This window comes from Lepidochelys olivacea, assembly GCF_965140295.1.
Source record: "Lepidochelys olivacea isolate rLepOli2 genome assembly, chromosome: 1".
NCBI classification, from domain to species: domain Eukaryota; kingdom Metazoa; phylum Chordata; order Testudines; family Cheloniidae; genus Lepidochelys; species Lepidochelys olivacea.
In genome coordinates this window covers 7,122,983-7,148,554 of record NC_140411.1, presented here as the reverse complement: position 1 = coordinate 7,148,554, position 25,572 = coordinate 7,122,983, and the positions used below count along the sequence as shown (strand labels likewise).

Sequence of the window (25,572 nt, the reverse complement as noted above, 5' to 3'; positions counted from 1 at the left end):
TAAAAGGTAACAACAGTAATGAAAGAGCAAACAAGCCAAGTTCACTAAAGTCTTTGTCCTCAGCTGAATCCGTGTTTTCGAGAACTTCAACCCCAAACTGCTCAACTTGGTTTTCCTGAGCATGAGGCCAGTGAACCATCAGCAAAACTCTCCACTGCTGCTCCAACTGTCCAAGCTCTCCACAAACCAATGGCAAAAATGAGATATCAGCCAACCTAGCTCATGCAGAGCTGAGCGCAGTAGAAGGACTTAATACTGCAAGTGATTCAATCACCTCAACATTTGGTGGCAATCTCTGTTTCATCTGTTTCAAAAACTCCAACATGAAATCTCGACACCTATTTTGACATCTTCGACAGTGTGAACTGTTAGTGTCTGTTTTGAAAGTTCCAACCTGAGAGCAGCTCAATGGTTTTGGTTGTAGTTTAATACAGTAGTCCCGTTCTCAAAAATACACAGTTTCACAAATCTAACCAATAAGCTCTAGAAGAATGTCTTCAATTCCTGCAGCAGCTTTCCTGTATTATCACTTTCCAGTTGAAATATTTGGTTTATCCTACAGGCTTCCCGAATCACTGGACATAGGAAAATCAGGTAAATTTTACTCACCAGATCTCTGAACATATGAAAAAGAAGTTCAGCATTGTTGTTTCTTTCTTTGTCTTTGGCTATGTAGAAGCATAGATTCAGTCTGTCAAACTGATCAAGAATCCTCTACACACAGGTATTAATGCAAAGCCACCTTACGCCAGAAAGCTGCATTATCTTCTGGTGGTCTGAAAGTCATGGAAAGGCCAAGTGACAGGGGTTGGGGCTGATGGGTGATGCTGAAAGAGGTCAGGTGATGGTCAGAGAGGGAACTCAGCAATGGAGAGAGCACTGGTTGATGATGGAGTGATAAGTCATTAGGTGTGAGGAATTTCTCAGACTATGAACTTCCACAATGGTGAGTTTAGCCTAACTAGAAGAGAGCACCCATGATTAACAAGGAGATATCCTTTCCCCCTCTAGTCAGAAAGTTTTAAAGTCAGTGGCCCCTGAGAAAGCACATTCTGCAAGTGCATTTGACCACTTTCTCACGAAGCTCTTTGTTTTTGACGCCGTAGATGACAGGGTTGAGCATGGTGGGGAGGAGGAAATAGAGGTTGGCTAAGATAATATGAATGTGGGGAGCGATGCCCTGACCGAACCTATGTGTCAGACTGGAAAAGAAGAAGGGAGGATAAGACATTAGCATCACACAGATGTGGGCTGTGCACGTGTTAAGGGCTTTCTGGTGGGCTTTCTTGGAGGAGATTCTGAGGACAGCCCTGATGATCAGACCATAGGACAGGGCAATGAGCATAAGATCTAACCCTAAGACTACAAATGCTATCACCAAGCCATACATCTTATTGACTGTGGTTTCCCCACATGACATCTTCACCACAGCCATGTGCTCACAATACGTGTGGGGGATAATGTGGTTGTCACAGAATGGCTGCCTACTCAGGAGCAGGGGCAGGGGCAGAATGAAGAGAACAGCTCTTATCAAACCCACTAGCCCTAGCTTAGCTATTCGTGCATTGGTGAGGATGGTGGCGTATCTCAGAGGGTTACATATGGCAACATAGCGATCAAAGGCCATTGTCACGAGGACAGCTGACTGAATAATAGAAACTGAGTGAAGGAAGAACATCTGGGTGAGGCAGCCATGCACAGTAATACCTTTCAAATTAAACCAAAATATACACAGTGCATTTGGCATGACGGAGGTAGATATGCAGATGTCTGTGAGCGCCAGCATGCAGAGCAGCAGGTACATCGGCTTGTGGAGGGTCTGCTCCTTGCCTACCACAAACAGAAGCATGAAATTTCCTAACAGGCCAATAATGTAGAACATAGAGAATGGGATGGAAATCCAGATGTGAGCAGCTTCTAGCCCAGAGATGCCCATTAGGATGAATGTTGAAGGGTCAGAGGGTGTGCGATTGAAATCTGCCATAAGGTTGTCAATATGTCAATCAGGTTCAGAAATGCTCAAGGTTCCTGTGAAGGGACAGAAACATAGTGAGGGGCTTACACACTCTATAACAATTATAAAAAAATACATTTCATAGTTATTAACAATCTAGAATGGGGGTGAACAGCGAGGTGGCAACTATTGCAGATGGCACCAAATTATTTAGGTCATAGTCAAGTCCGGAGAAGTCCTCAGAGGGAGCTAACCAAGCCAGGTGAATGGCACATTACCTTCAATGTTAATAACTGAAACATGTATTCACATTGGAGGGAAAAGCTTGAACTCCTCAAACACCTAACAAGGTTGTAATTTAACGGTATGAACTCAGGACAGGGAGCTGGGCATCATGCTACACAGCTCTGGGAAACCCTCCTCACAGTGCAAGCAGGGACAGAAACTAAGCAAAACATTGGAACCCAGAAGGAGTGGGATGGGGAATCATACAGAAAATACAATGTATTGAGATCAGTCAGACAATGTTTCACTCTCCTCTGGACTCCTCTGTGTAGCACTGGTCACCCTTCTCACACAGGATATTGCAGAACTAGAGGGGTTCAGGGAATGATCAAGGAGAGAGGTTGAAAAGCCTGGGATTGTTACCTTACAAAGGAGGAGATATGAGAAATAAGAGGAGATATGAGAAAAGTCTGTAAAATACGGACTGGAAGGAGAGAGCGAGAACACATGCTCTATCTACTCTCCAACAAAAGATCAAGAGGACATTCAATTACACTGAAATGTGGCAAATTCAAAACACATAAAAAAAGAATGCTTTCTTCACTTGATCCCTAATTAAACTGAGGAACTCATTGTCACAAGACATAATTGGGTCCATGAGCTAAGCAAGGATCAGTCAGTGTTCGGACATTTACATGGATAGTGAGACTATCCAGTTACAATAGTTACAGCAAAATAAATATTTAGGAAAGCCTATATGCCAATGTGTTTCAGGGCACAAGCCAATCTCTTGCTGTTAGGCATTAGGGTGACAACCTCATGATGGTCAGGTCAACCCCCCATCCACTCACTCCTAGGTTGTTACACCTTGTACTGAAGCACCTGGGACTCTCACTGTCGGAAAGAGGACACTAGACTAGATGTACCATAGGTCTGATCCATAATGCAGTTCTTGTGTTGGAAGGGAGCCAAGTTTCCCTCATGGAAACAGGCATAATCATGCTGGGCTATAATTGTGTACTCAAGAGAATGGGTACTAGGGGCACAAGTGTTGTGGTATTTCGGGCTATAGGTCAGCAACTTGGCTCCCTTCCAACTTGTTTCTTTGGTGAGACAATTTCTGGTGGGTTACAGGCGTTAATTGGCTAGTGTAAGCAGAGACATGTGTCAGCAACTCTGGTGCTTACCTTCTTATGCCTGAATATTGATGAAGTTTGCAGATGACACAAAAAGTAGGGGATGGTAAATAATGAAGAGGACAGGTCACTGACTCAGAGCAATCTGGGTTGATTGGCAAACTGGGTCGAAGCAACCAGTATGTGTTCTAATGCTGGATATCTACATATAGAAACAAAGAATGTAGCCAATCCTCACTCGATGGGGGGATATTGTGGGAAGTGCAATGACTCTGAACTAGATTTGGGGGCATGAAGGGGTAATTAGCTAAACACGAGCTCCCAGTGTGACCATGTGGCCAAAGAGCCTGAGATGATATCCAGGGAAATCTGACTGAAGGAGAGGTAGAGAAGTTTTTTACATGTATATTTGGCACTGGAGCAACAGCTGCTGGAATCCTCTGTCCAGTTCTGGTGTCCATCGTTGAAGATGGATGTCGATACTGTTGCAAATTGCCAGCACTACTATGATGAGTCTCACATTTTCCTCTTCTTGCGGGGGTGGGGGGTTCAGGGCACTGTTTCTTGCCCCTGAACTAGGGTATTAACTGCCCCACTAGTGTCCTAGAGGAGGGGAGTGGAGAGGGAGGGACCCGGGCCTGCCCTCTACTCCGGGTCCCAGCCCAGGGGCCCTAGGGATAGCGGTAAACCACTAGAAGTAGCGGTTCCTTCCCCTGGGCTACTTCCCCCTCCTGCCCTTCAGGTTGTGGGGCTCCTTGCCCTCCCTCTGTACAAACCAGGTGTCCCTTTATCTAGGCTCTTATTCTTCTTAGCCCACCGCAGCACTTCTCCAAACTCTCCTCTGCTTCCCTCCAAACTGCTCTCTGCTCCAACACCAATCCACTCTGCTTCAACTCCTCCACACTGCTCTCTGCTCCAACACCAATCCACTGTGCTTCAACTCCTCCTCTTGTCTGATTGAAGCAGGGGTTTTTTATCATGTGACTGGCTTCAGGTGCTTTAACTGGTCTAGAGTAAACTTTATTCCCTCTACAGGGAATAAGGCTCCCTTCTAACACTATCCTGCTGGCCTCTCGCCATGCTGTATCATAATACACTGAAGAGAGTTCAGAGAACAATCACAAGAATTAATAAAAGAGCAGAAAACCTGCTTTATAGTGATAGACTCAAAGATCTCAATCTGTGTAGTTTAAAAAAGATGGTGAAGGGCTGACTTGATAACAGTCTGCAAGTACCTACATGGGATGCAGTGTCACACAAACATCAGTGGTTCTTTCCACTGGCGAAATGCCTGAAGTTACATAACAAGAAGTTGGATTGAAAACTGAGTAAAGGTTGTGACACCCAGTCTTCAGTTCTGTGGCTTGCCAGGGCAGGTCCCCACCCTGCCCAACTTCCATTCCTGTCACACAGCGATACCCCTCACTCAGGTGCCAGACCCCACAGCAACAGCTCACAGAAATCCCTCCTCAGACCAGGTTAAACTCAGTGTCTGCCTGCACCGGGAAAAAGGGGGGATCAGACTGAACAGCCTTTCTTGGGGCTGAAGGGAACCCCTGCAGCAACAGCTCAGCCTGTCCTGGAAGGAGAGAGAGAGACAGACCCGATGGGAGGAAGAGAGGATGAGGAGACTAAAAGTAACTCTTCCTCAAAATGACACAAAGCTTTAACTTATTGCAGCCCGTTAGAAACACAGACATCCCTTCCGTGTTGGCAATTGCCACTGTAACGACACTGTAGTGGGGCTGCTCACAGGATAAGGGATTGTCAGAGGCAATCTACTACAGTGTGGTCCACATTACATTCCAGTGTGAGACACCCCTCCCTTCCCCCCGGAGGCCTCATTATGCCTCTTTTATTTTTACCGCCTTTTAGTGCTTCTGAACCACTCCAGAGCCAGAGATGCTGGGGGACAGAGAGAGCAGTCTCCTCTCTCTCCTTGAAAAAAATTATCCTAATAGTTCTGAATCTCTGAGCCTGTGAGTTTGAGATTTCAGTAACTTTTCTCTCAGTTCATTTTGGTTCAAATGAGCTCACTCTTCCTTAGAGGGCTCAGGACTACTCCAGTTGAAGTCACTGAAGACTAATGACCAGTGTACCATCAGGCTATTTATTTAAGATCCTACATGTGGATTTAGGGTGAACTCCTGGCTGTTTTCAGAGCTCTGCCATTGATAATGGGACCAGATTCATCCTGAGTTTTTAACTTTCAGCTACAATCTTCAAAAATCACGGCTTCAGGTCCTGCTACTGAGAACACTCTTCTGTAAGGGCGCTGAAGGAGTCTAAAGGAAACCCCCAGTTTACGTGGCATTCTGAGACCGGGCATGAAAGATGGGGATTCCAAAGCAAGTGGGCCCTCATTTGGCTCTCAGGGAGGACAGCATCAATCTGGAGCAACCCAGTGAAGGTCAAATGCGAGAGCAGAATCTGGCCAGTGTGCGGCCCATTCTTGTTGTGAACACCTGGTAACACAGAAACCCACTGCAGAGGCTTTGGCTGCACTTCCTAACAGGTCGGTGAAGTCGATGAATTGGAAAAATTGAGTGAACCATAGAAAAATCACACTGCCCAAAAAAGGAAACTACTGAGACAGATAGAGGGGGACAGTAAGAGGCAAAGAACTGATCTTAAAAACAAATATTTGTCTAAACTATTTCCAGTACATTTGTAGTTTCAATTTTATTGGGTAAATCCCTGGGTGTTTCTAACAATACTAAACTGTTCAAGTCACCGTGCTGCTGAATTCCTGCCCAAATGGTTCTTGACTTGTACCCTGGAACCCTTCCTGATCCCATAGCACTAACTTTAGTGCAGAAACAGGCAACTCACCATAATCCTACTCAGCAGAGGGAAGAAATCTCCTTAGGGCAACAGCAAAGCAGAGCCCTGAGAATCAGCGAATGAATCTCACAAGTCTGACATTCGACGTGCTGGGGAGTGATCTTTATGATTCACCTGTACAGTCCCTGCAGACTCTCAGGTTGGCCAGGACTCCTGGAAAATCCCATTGGCTCTGTGAGCAAGTGGGATGAGCAGAAACAGACCCTGGAGAACTTCAGCTTGAGAGCCTCCCCCGGGAGTGAAGAAATGATTCCCCGATACCCGGGGCTCAGATTGTCAGGGCAATTTGAGTCTTGCATTCTGTTGTTCAGCCTTGCAATTAACAATGTTTTTTCTTTACTGTGTGTAATGCACTGCTGTCTGCAGTATGTGTGGCTACAAGATACAGAACCAAAAACCATTTTCAATTGATCATAGCAGTGTACCACAGCATACCGCCCATGCAGTTGTAATATACAGCGCATTAGCCTCTGAAAAGTCAATGCCACTCTGTGAAGGCCAAATGAAGTCATCCTTAATTAATGAAAGTCATAGAGCGTGGAAAACGCTTTCTTCAACCAGGATACTGGAATCAAAGGTATTTGCTAATATCCCTTTGTGAGGTCTGAAGTGGCTATATACCTGGAAGATCAAACTGTTCTAATATTCCATCTCCCCTCTGCATCAGGTAATCATCAAATTTCAATATTCTATTGATCTTTCAGACATCGATGCAGAAAAGAGGTTGTGCAATCCTGTGTGAGAACTAGTTCAATGGTTCTTCTCCACTCACTGTGGTGTTTTACATTGTTATGCCCTGCTGGAGTGAGAACACAGGGGTAAAGGAACCAAACAACTGCCATATATCGATCTTTTGTTCTGGATACAGTCCCTGCTCCATGCTTGAGTCACAGGTGCCTGGGGGCCTAATTTGGGCTCCAGAAGGGATGAGTGTGATGGGTTGTCAGCCCCAGGGTACAGTCTGGGAGCCCTGGAAACTGCTATTCCTCTCTAATGACCCAGGTGGGCTGGCCCTTTTCCATACTGCTTTGCTGGTGATTCAGCCTCTCCAGGCCCTGTTATCACCCAGCACAACAGCAGAATGCACCACACACCCAAACTGAGCTACCCGAGGGCTTACTTAAGCCACCCAAGTACAAACAGCAGACACTGGGTGTTAGAGGGTTTTCCTTTCACCCTCTCCCTTTCTCTGACTAAATCTACCAAGGTAAACACAAGTTGCCATCACTGAGGATGGGCGTGGCTGCAGGAATCAGGAGTGTGGCGCTTGGTAGACCGTTGTGCAGGCCTGCAGGTTAGAAGGAACATTGACCCCATCCTGATGGCCATGGTCTTGTTTAGCAGCCCTTGGTGGAACGGTTTGTGTCTGTGTTGTTTGATTGTGGAATGCTGGGTGTGAATTGCTCTCTCAGACACAAATCCCTGAAGTCTTTAAATGTACCTGCTGTGAAGACTGTTAGTAGCAACATTTCCAGGTCTTGTTACATGTCATTCTGCTCGGTGGTGTCGGTCTGCTCGGTGGCCTCACATCTTTCGAGACTTTTTGTAACAAGTTTGGCAGTGTCAATATGGAAATCTGTGCAGCTAGAAACTTCTCCTCAGGGGATTTTCTGGGCCACTTGAAATCCCAGAGAGGTGGGCAGAGCCCTCTGGGCGCTAACTGCCTGGCTGTGGGAACCTACTATTTGGGATTGGTGATTGGGGGTGGAGGGAACACCATTTTTCTGGATTTTCCAGCCATTCAGTTAGTTAGAATCTTTCTCAGTCATTGTTCATTCTTTAGACCTACCTATTAATTGCCTTGCCTGTAAGGGTTAAAATTGTAGAGTCCCAGACTCACAGGAATGCTTAGGGAAGCAGAAAGTGAGTTGGCAGGAGGCCAGGAGAGCCAATGAAAACAAAGCATTGATTTTGAATTGGCAGCCACAGCCCTTTCTTTTCCTGTTGTTCCTGTTGTGTTGGGGAGGCAAGGCTGCCGGAAGGAGATGAAGCAAGCCAACAGCCAGGCATGGAGAATCCAGTCACATCCATGCCGAGGAAATGGCGAAATCTTGAACTACAGATATGTGAGTAGAAGAGGGAATGTTTATTCAGACACGATCAGGTTATTTCTTTATTTTGGGTTTGTTGGGTCTCTCTGCTGAGCACGTGTAACTTCCCCCTTGTACTGTTACTTTACAAGCTGAATCCCAGGGAAGCAGTTCTCTGTGTTTTTAAAATTTTTTTCAATTGTTCTATGACACCTAGCAACCAAGCAATGTTTTGCCAGATCTGTTTTATTTTGTTTAATAAAAATCACTCTTTTAAGAACTTGATCTGATTCCTGTGTCCCAGAAGGTGGAGATTCTGCACGCACATGCCTAAGACCGCTCAGCCAAATTACTGAGAGGAAATAAAGTTCCATACTTCTCAGTGGATTTTTTTTCAAGCTCTCTCCAGGGAGCTTGAGGGCACCTCACAGGAAGGAATTCCCAAGTGTGCCATCCTGGGTTTTCAAGGAGGTTTTAGCATTTGGGTGGTGGCAGCAATAATAGTCCAAGGCCAGGGAATCTGTAACCTTGGGGAGTTTTAATGCCACCCATAGGCAGCAAGAACTTTTAAGGTCTTTTGCAGGCCCCCACCTTCTGCACTCGAATTGTCCAAGTGGGGAAACAGCCTTGACAGGGACAAAATGGGGAAACGGAAATGGGCAGGTGTGTGAAAGGCTTAAGCTCTGGAGCAGCATGGGGGCATTCGTGGAACGTGCCGGCTGTACCGAAAAAGGAGTCCAAGGAGTCACTGAGGCTTCCCAGAGGAACGCTGCCCAGGTGTGTAGGACAGCTAAGGAACAGAAACAGACCCCCTCAGTCGCAGGGCAACTCCTTGTGGAGTTTCGTCCTCCTGGGTCGATTGCTGGCTGTTTTGGCCAGTGCCAGGGAGAATCTGATGAGGTCTTGTGACTTCATGGCGTTACCCTGCTGGTAAGGGTGGGGTTCTGCACCAAGTGGCTTTTGGTAAGAGACTAGGAGACCCGCTCCATAAAAAAGACGTCACTTACTAAGTGATACTGTAGCATACATACCAAATAGTAAACACGTGCTCTGTATGGCTTAGCGTAATCATAGCTCTTTTCTTGCAACCAGGGACCTTCGGATCACAAGGCTGGGGTCCCTTGCGATCCAGCCACACCCCGCTCGGTGACACAATCTGACCAAACACAACTCGCCTAGGTCCTTTCATCTCAAACTGAAAGACCCACAGTTACTTCTTCTGGAAAAATCATGGAGCAAGTTCTCAAGGAATCAATTTTGAAGCACTTTGAGGAGAGGAAAGTGATCAGGAACAGTCAGCATGGATTCACCAAGGGCAAGTCATGCCTGACTAATCTAATTGCCTTCTATGACGAGATAACCAGCTCTGTGGATGAGGGGAAAGCAGTAGATGTGTTATTCCTTGACTTTAGCAAAGCTTTTGATACAGTCTCCCACAGTATTCTTGCCAGCAAGTTGAAGAAGTATGGGCTGGATGAATGGAGTATAAGGTGGACAGAAAGCTGGCTAGATCATCGGGATCAACAGACATTGAGCTCAACAGATAGTGATCAATGGCTCCATATCTAGTTGGAAGCTGGTATCAAGGGGAGTGCCCCAAGAGTGGGTCCTGGGGCTGGTTTTGTTCAATATCTTCATTAATGATCTGGAGGATGGAATGGATTGCACCCTCAGCAAGTTTGCAGATGACACTAAAGTGGGAGGAGAGGTAGATATGCTGGAGGGTAGGGATAGGATACAGAGGGACCTCGACAAATTAGGGGATTGGGCCAAAAGAAATCTGATGAGGTTCAAGAAGGACAAGTGCAGGGTCCTGAATTTAGGATGGAAGAATCCCATGCACTGCTACAGACTAGGGACTGAATGGCTAGTCATCAGTACTGCAGAAAAGGACCTGGGGTTTACAGTGGACAAGAAGCTGGATATGCGTCAACAGTGTGCCCTTGTTGCCAAGAAGGCCAATGGCATTTTGGGATGTATAAGTAGGAGCATTGCCAGCAGATCGAGGGACGTGATCGTTCCCCTCTATTCGACATTAGTGAGGCCTCATTTGGAGTACTGTGTCCAGGTTTGGGCCCCACACTACAAGAAGGAGGTGGAAAAATTAGAAAGAGTCCAGCAGAGAGCAAGAAAAATGATTAGGGGGCTGGAACACATGACTTATGAGGAGAGGCTGAGGGAACTGGGATTGTTTAGTCTGTGGAAGAGAAGAATGAGGGGGGATTCGATAGCTGCTTTCAACTACCTGAAAGGGGGTTCAAAGAGGATGGATCTAGACTGTTCTCAGTGGCACCAGATGACAGAACAAGGAGTAATGGTCTCAAGTTGCAGTGGGGGAGGTTTAGGTTGGATATTAGGAAAAACTTTTTCACTAGGAGGGTGGTGAAACACTGGAATGTGTTACCTAGGGAGGTGGTGGAATCTCCTTCTTTAGAGGTTTTTAAGGTCAGGCTTGACAAAGCCCTTGCTGGGATGATTTAGTTGGGGATTGGTCCTGCTTTGAGCAGGGTTTTGGACTGGATGACCTCCTGAGGTCCCTTCCAACCTTGATATTCTATGATTCTATGATTCTCACTCTTCCATGTGGATTCTCTGACGCCTAGACCGGAGGTGACATTTGGGGAACAAGGGAATGGGTGAACTCCTGCCCCTTCCCCATTTCGTACAAGAGGTGTGCTCCTAGGTGGAGTTCTTAATTCCACAGCATTAGTGTGGAATGTGAGTTCTTCATAAAGGTGCTTCACCCAGCTTGTGTCCCTGGATCAGGGACTCAGTGTTTTGTTTACAAACAGAGGCACAGTGATTAAGGTAAGAAAGTGCTGGGAATTAAAATAAGGATCTGGAAGTCCTTAAGTGAGCCTGTAAAACAGGAATCTCCCTGCAGGAGGTGTGGGATGTTGATGAGATTATGCTGTGGAGTCAAAAGAAGAAATACAGCCAAGGCCTCTGAGCCAAGATTACATTTAGAAAAGAGGGAGACATGAGGGATATAGGTGAAAAGAAGGGGCCAAAACCGAGGGAAGGGCTATCAGTGGTATAGAGAAATTCCCACTTTACCTGTGGTACATATGTGTCCCTATCACCATAGTATCTGAGCACCTGACAGTGTCTAACCGAGTTCCCCTCACAGCCCCTTGGTGAGGTAGATCAGTGCTGTTATCCCCATTGTACAGGTGGGGCACTGAGGCACCGAGAGACTAGCAGCCAGATTTTCAAGTCATTTAGGCACCTAGTGCGATTTTCAAAACTGTCTAGATGGTTGGATGCTTTGTAAACCCCACTAGATGCCTAGCTGCATCTTTGGATGCCTAAAATCCTTCAAAATTCTGTTACTAAGGCACTGGTCTGAGGTCATGGAGGTCTTAAAGAAAAATGACGTTTCTAGCCCTTGTGGCTGTGGGGAAAAAGATTCAAAATGTGACCCCAGCACACTTTCAAGGCTTAAAAAGCAGGCGACAAATAAAAAGAACACCAAAGCTATTATTTTTACCTAATCTCATGATTTTTGGTGAGCCTGATTCCTGATTTTTGAAGGTCTGGGGTTGGCAATACCGTGAAAGTGATTTGAAAGGGTCAGTTTCACTTCTGTTTAAAGTCAGTTTCCAGTTTACTATGTGTAGTGCCCTAACAGTACCAACTCATGGGGCCTTGCCCTAGTAGCGTGTTTCCAAAAGTTAGATGATCTACACCAAGCTTGGAGAATGACAAAAAAAAAGTGATAGAAAGCAACCTAGGTTTTTCTACAAGTGTTTCAATTGTCGTCTTCAAGAATTAGTAATAAAGTTGAAATATACATTAAAATATGAAACCTAACCCGTGTCCCTTGACTTAAGGGACTTACCAGAAGATAATGGAACATGTTAATATTAGAGCTGAGTGAGTCTAATATTTATTTACTTTTCTTTATATAGGAATTAGTGCTCCTGTCAGCTAATTTGAGATTTCAGGTGCCCAAGTAGCCCCTGGAATCATGATTCAAGTTGCCCCCCCCACGCCTCAAAATGTGAAATGGGGCCCCTGACCAGGTCTAGTGAAGACACGATAAATAGACCACCGAGCGCTCTCCCATCGACTCCGGTATTCCACCAGAGCAGAATCGATGGGGGAGCGGCAGCGGTCGACCTACCACACTGAAGACACCATGGTAAGTACGTCAACTTCAGCTGTGCTATTTTCATAGCTGAAGTTGTGTAACTTAGACCGACTTAGCTCACCACCACCCCCCAGTGTGGACCAGGCCGCAATATAGGACACAGTCCAGTGATGTTTCTGTCCCTTTTCTGCATTTGGGATTTTGCCCTTCCTGCACAGAAATGGTTATCGAGGGACTTCTGCCAGAGACAAGTGGGTGATGGTGACTCTGAACTGAGCTCCCCTTGGCAGGTTTCCTATTCTGATCTTGTACTATGACTTTTCCTTATACTACAAAGGTTTTCCTGTGACTCAGCCTAAGAAGGGCCCAGGACTGCAGTGATTTTCTTCATTCAGCCTCCGGAGATCAAAGTCTGGGCAAAAAAAAAAGTTTTCTACATCATTGGTGAAAAACGTGAAGAAGCAAAGACCCAGCCAGTCCCTCTGTGGACAGTGACCCCCAGCCCAGCAACTACCTCAGTACAACTCCCTGAATGCTTTAATGGTAGGGAGGAACTTACCTCAGTCATCACTTTCCCAGAGCTGTCAGCATGATCCCACTAATCCCCACCACAGACCCAGTGCAAGGGTTAGGCAAGCCTTTGATTATCCATTAGGATCTCTTGTGTCTCCTCAGTGGGTTCACGTTCTTTCCCAATCTCTGAGTAGGGGGTGTATGTGGCCATCACACAGAGGCTGCTGCCCAGGGCTGGATGTGACCCAACCACTGAGGCAAGCTGGATCAGCAGATTCCTAGTCCCAGGGGGTGGTGTGGGCTCTGGCCATGGCCACATTGATGTGCGTGCCAGATGCAGAGGGGATGGGATGCCACTGGCCATCGTTAACTCTGGGCCTTTCCACCCCATTCTGGCTGGGTGCTGATGTGACGGAGTGTCTGCCAAGACTGATCAAGCCCTCGGAGATTTACCCATTCCTACTTATCCACGTGGGCACCAATGATACTTCCAAGAGTGACCTTGAGTAGGTCACTGCAGACTATATGGTCTGGGAAGAAGGATAAAGGAGTTTGAGTCACAAGTCATATTCTCGTCCATCCTCCCTGTTAAAGGAAAAGGCCCAGGTAAGGACCATCAAATGGTGGAGGTAAATGTGTGGTTATGCAGGTGGTGTCGGAGAGAGGGCTTTGGATTCTTTGACCATGGGATGCTGTTCCAGGAAGTAGGATTGCTAGGAAGAGATGGGATCCACCTAACAAAGAAAGGGAAGAGCATCTTCACAGGCAGGTTTGTTCACCTAGTGAGGAGTTAGAGTAGCAGCCGTGTTAGTCTGTATTTACAAAAAGAAAAGGAGTACTTGTGGCACCTTAGATTTGTTAGTCTCTAAAGTGCCAAAAGTACTCTTTTTCTTCTAATGAGGAGGGCTTTAAACTAGGTTTGACAGGGGATGGTGAGCTAAGCTCAGAGGTAAATGGGGAATTGGGGCACTGGGAGGATACACAAGGAGGAGGGTGCAACAGGAATTGCTGATTCATATTGAGAAAGTAGGGCAATCGACCAGTTATCTTAGGTGCCTCTAAACAAATGCAAGAAGCCTGGGAAACAAGCAGGAAGAATAAGAACCCTTGGCACAGTCAAGGAACTATGCTGTAATTGGAAAAACAGAGACTTGGTAGGGTAGCTCACATGATTGGAGCACTGTCATGGATGGGTATAAACTGTTCTGGAAGGACAGGCAGGGGAGCAAAGGTGGAGGAGTTGCACTGTATGTAAGGGAGTGTTATGATTGCTCAGAGTTCCAGTATGAAACTGTAGAAAAGCCAGTTGAGAGTCTTTGGCTTAAATTTAGAGGCGAGAGCAACAAAGGTGAGCGTCATGGTGGGCGTCTGCTATAAACCACCAGACCAGGAGGATGAGGTGGACGAGGCTTTCTTCGGACAACTAATCGTCATTTCCAGATCACAGGCTCTGGTTCTCATGGCTTCAATTACCCTGACAGCTGCTGGGAGAGCAATACAGAAATACAGAGACAATCCAGGAAGTATTTGGACACTGCTGAGGATGACTTTATGGTGCAAGTGCTGGAGGAACCATCTAGGAGCCATGCTCCTCTTGACCTACTGCTCACAAACAGGGAAGAATTGGTAGGGGAAGTAGAAGTGGATGTCAACCTGGGCAGCAGTGACCATGAGATGGTTGAGTTCAGAATCCTGACAAAAGGAAGAAATGAGAGTAGCGAAATATGAATCCTGGACTTCAGAAAAGCAGATTTTGACTGCCTTGGGGAACTGATGGGCAGGACACCCTGGGAAGCTCATATGAATAGGAAAGGAGTCCAAGAGAGCTGGCTGTATTTTAAAGAAGCCTTATTAAGGGTGCAGGAACAAACCACCCCAATGTGCAGAAAAAATAACAAATATTCAAGCAGCTTGGCTAAAACAGGAATCTTTGATGAGTTTAAACATAAAAAGGAAGTTTACAAAAAGTGGGAACTTGGACAGATGATTAGGGAGGAGTATAAAAATATTGCTCAAACATGCACGGGTGTAATCAGAAAGGCCAAACCACAATTGGAGTTGCAGCTTCCAGGGGATGTGAAGGGTAACAAGAGGGGTTTCTACAGGTATGTTGGCAGCAAGAAGGTGGTCAAGGAAAGTGTGGGACCCTTACTCAATGGGAGAGGCAACCTAGTGACAGGTGATATGGAAAAAGCTGAAGTACTCAATGCTTTCTTTGCTTCAGTCTTCACAGGCAAGGTCAGCTCCCAGACTGCTGCACTGGGCAGCACAGTATGGCAAGGAGGTGAGCAGCCCTGAGGGGTGAAAGAACAGGCTAAGGACCATTTAGAAAAGCTGGACATGTACAAGTATATGAGTCTGGATCTAATGTATCCAAGGGTGCTGAGGGAGTTGGCTGATGTGATTACAGAGCCATTGGCCATTATCTTTGAAAATTCAGAACGATCAGGGGAGGTTCCAGACAACTGGAAAAAGGCAAATATCTTGCCAATCTTTTAAAAAAGTAATTAAGGAGAATCCTGGAAACTACAGACCTGTCAGCCTCAACTCAGTCCCTGGAAAAATCATGGAGCAGGTTCTCAATGAATCCATTTGGCAGCACTTGGAGGAGAGGAAGGTGATCAGGAGCAGTGAATATGGAATCATCAAGGGCAAGTCTTGCCTGACCAACCTGATTCATTTCTATGATGAGATAAGTTTCAGAGTAGCAGCCATGTTAGTCTGTATTCGCAAAAAGAAAAGGAGTACTACTGGCACCTTAGAGACTAACCAATTTATTTGAGCATAAGCTTTCGTGAGCTGCAGCTCACTTCATCGGATGCATTTAGAGGAAAATACAGTGAGGAGATTTATATACAGACAGCACATGAAAAAATGGGTGTTATCATACACATTGTAAGGAGACTGATCACTTAAGATGAGATATTACCAGCAGAAGAGCGGGGTGGGGGAGGGGGAGTAAACCTTTTGTAGTGATAATCAAGGTGGGCCATTGTCAGTAGTTAACAGGAAAATCTGAGGAGCGGTGGGGGGTGGGAAATAAACATGGGGAAATAGTTTTACTTTGTGTAATGACACATCCACTCCCAGTCTCTATTCAAGCCTAAGTTAATTGTATCCAGTTTCCAAATTAATTCCAATTCAGCAGTCTCTCGTTGGAGTCTGTTTTTTAAGTCTTTTTGTTGTAATATTATGACCTTTAGGTCTGTAGTTGCGTGACCAGAGAGATTGAAGTGTTCTCCGACTGGTTTATGAATGTTATAATTCTTGACATCTGATTTGTGTCCATTTATTCTTTTACGTAGAGACTGTCCAGTTTGACCAATGTACATGGCAGAGGGGCATTGCTGGCACATGATGGCATATATCACATTGGTAGATGTGCAGGTGAACGAGCCTCTGATAGTGTGGCTGATGTTATTAGGCCCTATGATTGTGTCCCCTGAATAGATATGTGGGCACAGTTGGCAACAGGCTTTGTTGCAAGGATAAGTTCCTGGGTTAGTGGTTCTGTTGTGTGGTGTGTGATTGCTAGTGAGTATTTGCTACAGGTTGGGGGGCTGTCTGTAGGCAAGGACTGGCCTGTCTCCCAAGATTTGTGAGAGTGAAGGCTCGTCCTTCAGGATAGGTTGTAGATCCTTGATAATGCCTTGGAGAGGTTTTAGTTGGGGGCTGAAGGTGATGGCTAGTGGTGTTCTGTTATTTTCTTTGTTCGGCCTGTCCTGTAGTAGGTGACTTCTGGTTACTCTTCTGGCTCTGCCAATTTGTTTCTTCACTTCAGCAGGTGGGTATTGTAATTGTAACGATGCTTGATAGAGATCTTGTAGATGTTTGTCTCTGTCTGAGGGATTGGAGCAAATGCGGTTGTATCATAGAGCTTGGCTGTAGATGGATGGATCATGTAGTGTGGTCTGGGTGAAAGCTGGAAGCATGTAGGTAGGAATAGCGGTCAGTAGGTTTCTGGTATAGGGTGGTGTTTATGTGTCCATTGCTTATTAGCACCGTAGTGTCCAGGAAGTGGATCTCTTGTGTGGACTGGTCCAGGTTGAGGTTGATGGTTAGATAGAAATTGTTGAAATCATGGTGGAATTCCTCAAGGGCTTCTTTTCCATGGGTCCAGATGATGAAGATGTCATCAATATAGTGCAAGTAGAGTAGGGGCATTAGGGGACGAGAGCTGAGGAAGCGTTGTTCTAAGTCAGCCATAAAAATGTTGGCATACTGTGGGGCCATGTGGATACCCATAGCAGTGCCGCTGATTTGAAGGTATACATTGTCCCCAAATGTGAAATAGTTATGGGTGAGGACAAAGTCACAAAGTTCAGCCACCAGGTTTGCCGTGACATTATCGGGGATACTGTTCCTTATGGCTTGTAGTCCATCTTTGTGTGGTATGTTGGTGTAGAGGGCTTCTACATTCATAGTGGTCAGGATGGTGTTTTCAGGAAGATCACCGATGGATTGTAGTTTCCTCAGGAAGTCAGTGGTGTCTTAAAGATAGCTGGGAGTGCTGGTAGCGTAGGGCCTGAGGAGGGAGTCTACATAGCCAGACAATCCTGCTGTCAGGGTGCCAATGCCTGAGATGATAGGGCATCCAGGATTTCCAGGTTTATGGATCTTGGGTAGCAGATAGAATGCCCCCCACGCCCTGCTCTCCTGCTGGTAATAGCCCATCTTAAGTGATCACTCTCCTTACAATGTGTATGATAACACCCACTTTTTTCATGTTCTGTGTGTATGCAAATCTCCTCACTGTAGTTTCCACTGAATGCATCAGATGAAGTGAGCTGTAGCTCACGAAAGCTTATGCTCAAATAAATTGGTTAGTCTCTAAGGTGCCACTAGTACTCCTTTTCTTTTTATGATGAGATAACTGGCCCAGTGGATATGTGAAAAGTGGTGGACATGATATATCTAGACTTTAGCAAAGCTTTTGTTACTGTCTCCCATAGTAAACTTGCCAGCAAGTTAAAAAGATACAGATTGGATGAATGGACTATAAGGTGGATAGAAAGCTGGCTAGATTGTCAGGCTCAACAGGGAGTGATGAATGGGTTGATGTCTAGTTGGTAGCCACTATCAAGCGCAGTGCCCCAGGGGTCTGTGCTGGGGCCATTTTTGTTCATCATCTTTCTTAATGTACTGGATGATGGGATGGATAGTACCCTGAGCAAGTTCTCAGATGACACTAAGGTGGCGGGAAAGGTAGATACGCTGGAGGGTAGGGGTAGGGTCCAGAGTGAGCCAGACAAATTGGAGGATTGAGCCAAAAGAGATCTGATGAGTTTCAACAAGTACAATTTTAGAGTCCTGTACTTAGGAAGGAAGTATTCTGTTCACTGTTACAAGCTGGTGACTTTTTCTGCAGAAAAGGACATGGGGATTACTGTGGATAAGAAGCAGGATATGAGTCAGCAGTGTTCCCTTCTTGCCCAGAAGACTGACTGCTCATTGGGCTGCATTAGTAAGAGCATTGCCAGCAGATCAAGAGAAGTAATTATTCCCCTCGATTCAGTACTCCTGAGGCCACATCTGGAGTATTGTGTCCAGTTTTGGGCCCCCCACTACAGAAAGGATGTGGACAAATTGAAGGGAGACCATAGGAGGGCAATGAAAATTATTAGGGGCTACTGAATATGACTATCAAGGTTCCTTCCCCACTCTGAACTCTAGGGTACAGATGTGAGGACCTGCAGGAAAACCTCCTAAGCTTACTTTTACCAGCTTAGGTTAAAACTTCCCCAAGGTACCAACTATTTTACCCTTTGCCCTTGGACTTCCACTGCCACCACCAAACTTTATCTGGGTTCCTGAAAAAACGTAGTTTGGACACGTCTTTCCCCCCAAAATCCTCCCAACCCTTGCACCCCACTTCCTGGGGAAGGTTTGGTAAAAATCCTCAACAATTTGCATAGGTGACCACAGACCCAAACCCTTGGATCTTAGAACAATGAAAAAAGCATTCAGTTTCCTTACAAGAAGATTTTTAATAGAAGTAAAAAAGAATCACCTCTGTAAAATCAGGATGGTGAATATCTTACAGAGTAATTAGATTCAAAACATAGAGAATCCCTCTAGGCAAAACCTGAAGTTACAAAAAAGACACACAGACAGAAATATTCATTCTATTCAGCACAGCTATTTTCCCAGCCATTTAAAGAAATCATAATCTAACACATACCTAGCTAAATTACTTACTGAGTTCTTAGACTCCATTCCGGTTCTGTCCCTGGCAAAAGTATCACACAGACAGACACAGACCCTTTGATTTTCTCCCTCCTCCCAGCTTTTGAAAGTATCTTGTCTCCTCATTGGTCATTTTGGTCAGGTGCCAGCGAGGTAACCTTTAGCTTCTTAACCCTTTACAGGTGAGAGGATTTTTCCTCTGGCCAGGAGGGATTTTAAAGGGGTTTACCCTTCCCTTTATATTTATGACAATGACATAAGAGGAGGCTGATGGGGCAGATGACTTATGAGGAGAGGCTGAGGGAACAGGGCTTATTTAGTTGGCAGAGGAAAAGACTGAGGGGGGATTTTACAGTAGCCTTTAACTACCTGAAGGGGGGTTCCAAAGAGGACAGAGCTCGGCTGTTCTCAGTTATGGCAGATGACAGAACAAAGAGCAATGGTCTCAAGTTGCAGTGGGGGAGGTCTAGGTAGGATATTAGAAGACACTGTTTCACTAGGAGGGTGGTGACACACTGGAATGCATTACCTAGGGAGGGGGTGGAATCTCCATCTTTTCACGTTTTTAAGGCCTGGCTTGAGAAAGACTTAGCTGGGATGATTTAGTTGGGGCTGGTCCTGCTTTGAGCAAGGGGTTGGACTAGATGACCTCCTGAGGTCTTTTCCAACCCTGATATTCTATGATTCTATGATTCTATGCTCCCATCTCTGGATATTCCCTGTCATGAATGCCACTTTCTGTAGCTGCTCCTCCCTCCCTAAGATGCGGGGCTTCCAGCCCTCCTGGGCTCAAGATAGTCATTCCACGGTGGCAGCAGAGCCAGGAATCATCCCTCTACTGCAGGTCTCCCCCTTAGACCATGTACAGTTTGGCTGTCTACTCTTAGCCTCCCAGGACTTGCCCTCTCTGTTTTCTTGGCATTCTTCCTATGCAGCCCTTCCTCTGCCTTCCCTCTTAGGATTAACCCACTCATGGGCACCAGGACACCACAGATAGCCGTCTCTGGGACATAAAAAAAGTTCACAGTCCATTTCTCACATGTCCCGGGCCCAGGGGTGATGGAGTATTACTTAAAATTTGGACCTCCATGGCCCCTCCTTTTCCACCCAATACCCCTCACTGGCCAAGTTGGAAGCCAGAGCAGTGTCAGAGAGCCTTGGGCCTCTTGGGGTGGGGGTGTGGGCCAAAAGCAGCCTCCAACCATGTCTCCACCCACTGGAAAGCCCCATCCAGAGCAGATGGAGGGTCCATGGCTCCCCACTGCTGCCCTCATGGCTTACACTGAGCCACCTCCAGCTTCTGGTCTTGCCTGCGGGCGGGACCTCAGTCACCCAAGAGCTGAAACCGGGCCATTGTAAGACCCTCCCTTTGCCCTCTGTGTGGGGTCCTGGGGGAAGGGACATGGGCCAGGGTTTGATTCCCCCCACCCCAGGCAGGTGGAGGCTCTGCAGCTCCCCTCAGCTTCCTGGGCTGCTCTTATCCAGCTTGAACTCCAGCTTCTGGCCTGGCTGGGGGCATTACCTCAGAGTGAAGAGGAGGGGCAGAGGCGTGGGCCTGGGGAGAATGATGGATTTCCCAGGCCCGTCCACTCTCAAAACTGGGAGGACCTTGGTCCCTTCTCCATCACCCTCTCTCATCTGGTGCTGCTGCCCAAGACTTCAGCCTCCACAGGTCAGGCACCTATCCTGGCAGTGGCCACATTCTCTTAGCCTCTAGGTGGCAGGACCCTTCTCCCCATCATCTGCCCTTCCATCAGATTCAAGTCGTCCCTTCCGAGTCCAGCCTTCAAAGCCCTCCTGTCGAGCAACATCTCCCTCTGCTGGACCCAATGCACATGTCCTTACCTTGCTCTTCCAAGCTGTTATTTGTTCTTGGCTGCCATGTTACTTCCGCCACGGTCGGCATCCATTATCCTGGGTCTTGCCCTGCAGCTCCCTGCTATAGTCTTGCCCTGGCTCCTACACTGTCCCAGCTCCTGGCTCTGATCTGCTCCTGCTCCCCACCTCTGCCTTCTTCCTCAGTGCTGCTGCTATGTCTCCGGCCCAGCTCTGCCTTCTGGGCTGTTTTTCTGGACCCTCTTGTCTGGGGTTGCCAAATTTCTGCTACATTCATTGCCCAATAGCACTTAAAATCTAACCTAAAAGAAGCCCAATCCTTCTTTAAACAAACCTTTTATTTTTTATTAACACATTGGTGTATACATCAAGTAACAAGTGAAAATTTTCATTAAATACCTAGTACAAATTAGATATTTATTTTCTTTAAAAACTACAAGGCACAGAAGGAGTTTGTCCACCTTAGGAACAAAGCTATGAGATGACAATCAAATTCAACCCTCCACCCCATCCCACTGGTACTTGTATCCTGATTGAGGACTGGTAACTTTTTCAGACAAATCACAAAATGATGGTGATAAAACAACCCAGAAAGAGACTAAAATGTATGTAGTACAAAAACTATAGTGAAATTATTATGGTATTTATTTCTATGGCATTCAAGGATGGTAGTCAATCTCCATATGTTATGTTGAATTAGTATGTTACTGTTAGTCTCTGAAATGCAACATTTCATCCTCGCTGTCTTAGTTGAAAAAAGAATGCTTCTGGTGCTGGTCATACATCAGCAGAAACCATTCAATTATTTCTTTTGTTGGTGCAAACTGTGCGTAAGAGAAGTTGTGTCAATGCTTATACACCCTAACATGAAGAATGTTTTCTAAAAATTTCTCCTGCATCTTATTGTGCAGTTTTGTTTTTATCAAGTTTATTTGAGAAACAGTCTTTGAACTGCAATGTTGCAAAAAGGTAGAGACAGCAACAAAAGAGGAAACAGCCAAGTTCAATAAAGTCTTTGTCCCCAGCAGCATCCATGTGTTGACAACTTCAACTCAAAACTGCTCAATTTGGTTGTCCTGAGTATGAGGCCAGTGACCCATTGGCAAAATTCTCCACTGCTACTCCAATTTTCCAAGGTGTTCACAAGCCAATGGCAAAAATGAGATATTAGCCAATCAAGCTCGTGCAGGGCTGAGTGCAGTAGAAGGACTTAGTTCTGGAAATGATTTTATCACCTGGATGTTTGGTAATAATCCTTGTTTCACCTGTTTCACAAACTCCAACATGAAATTTCAACAATTTACTACTCTTGATATCTTCGACAAAGGGAATGGTTGGGGTGTGCTTTGAAAGGTCAAGCTGAAAGAAACTGTGCAAAGTGGTAAGTAACTTGAAACAAAGGCGATATCATAGTTTAACACATCAGTCCGGTTCTCAAAAACACACAGTTTCACAACTCTCACCAACAAGCTCTAGCCTCAATTCCTGCAGCAACTTTACTATCTTTGCACTTTCAAACTGAAATATTAAAAATTAAAAGTAGAAAAATCAGGTAAATTTAGTTCACCAGATCGCTGTTCAGCACTGTAGTTTCTTTCTTTGTCTTTAGCTATGGAAAAGTGTAGCTTCAGTTTGTCGAACTGACTAAGAACCCTGTTCACACAGGAACTAATGTAAACCCACCTTCTGTCAGAAAAGTGGAGTATCTTCTGGTGGTCTGATAGTCACAGAAAGGCCGAATGACAGGGTGTGTGGGATTGGGGGCTGATTGGTGCTGCTAAAAGAAATCAGGTGATGGTCAGAGAGAGGGAACTCGGCATCAGAGAGAGCAGGGCTTCGTGATGTTAAGCGTGAGAAGCTTCTCAGACGCTGAACTTCCATAATGCTGAACTCAGCAGAACTGGGACAGAGCACCCTTGATTAATGAGGAAATGTCCTTTCACTTTTTGGTACAGCCTGAAGCCAGTGGCCCCCAGCAATTACCTTCTGCAGGGGTATTTGCCCACTTTATCACGAAGCTCTTTGGTTTTAACTCCATAAATGATAGGGTTGAGCATGGGAGGGACAAGGAGATAGAAGTTAGCAAAGGTGACATGCACATGGGAAGCAATTCCCTGACCAAACCTCTGTGTCAGGTAGGTAAAGAGGCAGGAAGTATAAGACATCAGCATCACACAGATGTGGGATGTGCAGGTGTTAAGGGCTTTCTGGTGGGCTTTCTTGGAGGAGATTCTGAGGACAGCCCTGAGGATCAGACTGTAGGACAGGGCAATAAGCGTCAGGTCTAACCCAATGACCACAAATGCTACCACCAAGCCGTACATCCTGTTGACTGTGAAGTCCCCACATGACATCTTTGCTACAGCCATGTGCTCGCAATACATGTGGGGGATAGTACGGTTGGCACAGAATGGCAGCCTGCTCACGAGTAGGGGCATTGGAAGAATAAAGAAAACAGCTCTTATCAAACCCACAAGCCCTAGCTTAGCTATTCGTTCATTGGTGAGGATCGTGGCATATCTCAGAGGGTTACATATAGCAACGTAACGATCGAAGGCCATTGTCACGAGGACAGCTGACTGCATAACAGAAACTGCGTGAATGAAGAACATCTGGGTGAGGCAGCCACCCACAGTAACGCCTTTCAAATTAAACCATAATATACACAGTGCCTTTGGCATGACGGAGGTAGACATGCCAATGTCTGTGACTGCCAGCATACAGAGCAGCAGGTACATCGGCTTGTGCAGGATCTGCTCTTTGCCTACAACAAAGAGAAGCATGAAATTTCCAAACAGGCCGATAATGTAGAATGTAGAGAAAGGAATGGAAATCCAGATGTGAGCAGCTTCCAGGCCTGGGATGCCCATTAGGATAAATGGTGAAGGGTCAGATGGGGTGAGGTTGAAAGCTGCCATGTGGTAGTTGATGCATCGATTGGGCTCAGAAATGCTCAAGGTGCCTGTGAAGGGAGAGAAGCAAAGCAAGGGGGTTTACACAATTTATAAGAAATGGCACAGTAAATATTTTATAGTTATTAACAATCTAGAAGGAGCGGTGAGCAGTGAGGTGGGGACATTTACAGATGGCACCAGATTATTTAGGTGATATTCAAGTCCAGAGAAGTCCTCAGAAGGAGCTAACCAATCCAGGTGAATGGGTGGCACGATGGCATATAAACTTGGATTTCAAGAAATGGAGGGAATTGGAGGGGAAAATGTGTACTTCTAAAACATCTCATGAGGTTCTAATTTGTCTATATGAATTCAGTACAGGGATCTGGGTGTCACATTACAGAGCTTTGGGAAGTCCTACTCACACTGCAAGCACAGAGGAAACTAAGGAAAACATTGGGATCCTGGAGGAGTGGGATGGGAAATCATACAGAAAATACAGGGCCAGGAGATTGGTCAGTCGATGTTTCACCCTCTTCTGGACTTTTCTGTGTAGTACTGGGCACTCTTCTCACAGGGTATTGCAGAGCTACAGGGATTCACAGAAGGGCAATGAGAATGATCAAGTGCCTGGGGAAACTCTCATATAGAGGGAGATTGATGAGACTGGGATTGTTACCTTACAAAGGAGATGAATAAGAGGGAATATGAGAAAAGTCTATAAATTACTGACTTGTAGAGAGGTTTCAGATGGATGACTGGTAGAGCGTAGATTGAGAATGTGTTTTGCCTGTCTGATAATACAAGATAAAGAGGACATTCAATTAAACTGAAACGTGGCAAATCCAAAACAGATAAAAAAAGAATGCTTTCTTCACCTGATGCTTAATTAGACTGAGGAACTCACTGTCATAAGACATAACTGGGCCCATGAGCTAAGCAAAAATCAGGAAGTGTTTGGACATTTACATGGATAGTGAGATCAGTTACAATAGTTACAGCAAAATAAATATTTTGGAAAGCCCATACACCAATGTGTTTCTGGGAACAAGCCAATCTCTAGCTGTTAGGCATTAGGGAGACACTCTCATGATGGCCAGGTCATCCCCTCATCTGCCCACTGCTGGGTTTCTTACAACTTATTCTACATCACTGGGAAATATCACTGTCAGACGGAAGACACTGGACTTGATGGACCGTAGGTCTGATCCATGATGCAATTCCTATGTTAGAAAGGAGTCAAGTTCCTCTCATGGAAACAGTCATATCTTGCTGGTCTATGACTTTGTGCTCAACAGATGGACACAAAGAGCACAAGGTTCTTGCTATTTAGGGCTACAGGCCAGCACCTCTGTTACTTCCTCTCTTTCTTTTGGTGAGACACTTTCTTGCTGGCACCCAGCTTTGCCTGAGACATAATGATGCTGGTCTCTATCATGGGGAGTGCAATGACTCTGAACAAGATTTGGGGGTGTGAAGGGATAATTAGCTAAACATGAGACTCCCAGTGTTACCATGTGGACAAAAGAGCTAATGCGATCCTGGGGCGATAACTGGGGGAATCTCAAGTAGTAACAGAGAAATTATTTTGCCTTTGTATCTGGTGCCAATGCACCTGGTACTGGAATCCTGTATCCATTCTTGGTGTCCACAGTTCAAGAAGGAGGGTTCATAGCCAAGCCACAAGAATACGGAAAGAATTAAACACCTGCCTTAGAGTGTTAAGGGGAGACTTGGTCACAGTCTCTAAGCACCTACATGGGGAACCAATATTTAATGTGAGCTTTTCAGTCTAGGAGAGGAAGATCTAACATTATCCAAGGGCTGGAAGTTTAAGTTAGACACATTCTGACTGGAGATA

The 25,572-nt window shown here is 45.8% G+C and overlaps 2 protein-coding genes across 2 annotated transcripts in view; both read right to left on the bottom strand.

Moving 5' to 3' along the window:
* The window catches only part of LOC311513771 (olfactory receptor 51G2-like), a gene marked incomplete at both ends in the record, with an annotated part of 350,119 nt that overhangs the window by 217,758 nt on the left and 106,789 nt on the right, over positions 1 to 25,572 (bottom strand). The window lies entirely within an intron of this gene.
* LOC311513442 (olfactory receptor 52P1-like) lies at positions 1,028 to 23,735 on the bottom strand (the record flags this gene model as incomplete). Its single annotated transcript, XM_084615285.1, has 2 exons — positions 1,028 to 1,857; positions 23,609 to 23,735. The coding sequence occupies 2 exons, from the start codon at positions 23,733 to 23,735 to the stop codon at positions 1,028 to 1,030; spliced, it is 957 nt and encodes a 318-aa protein (XP_084471411.1).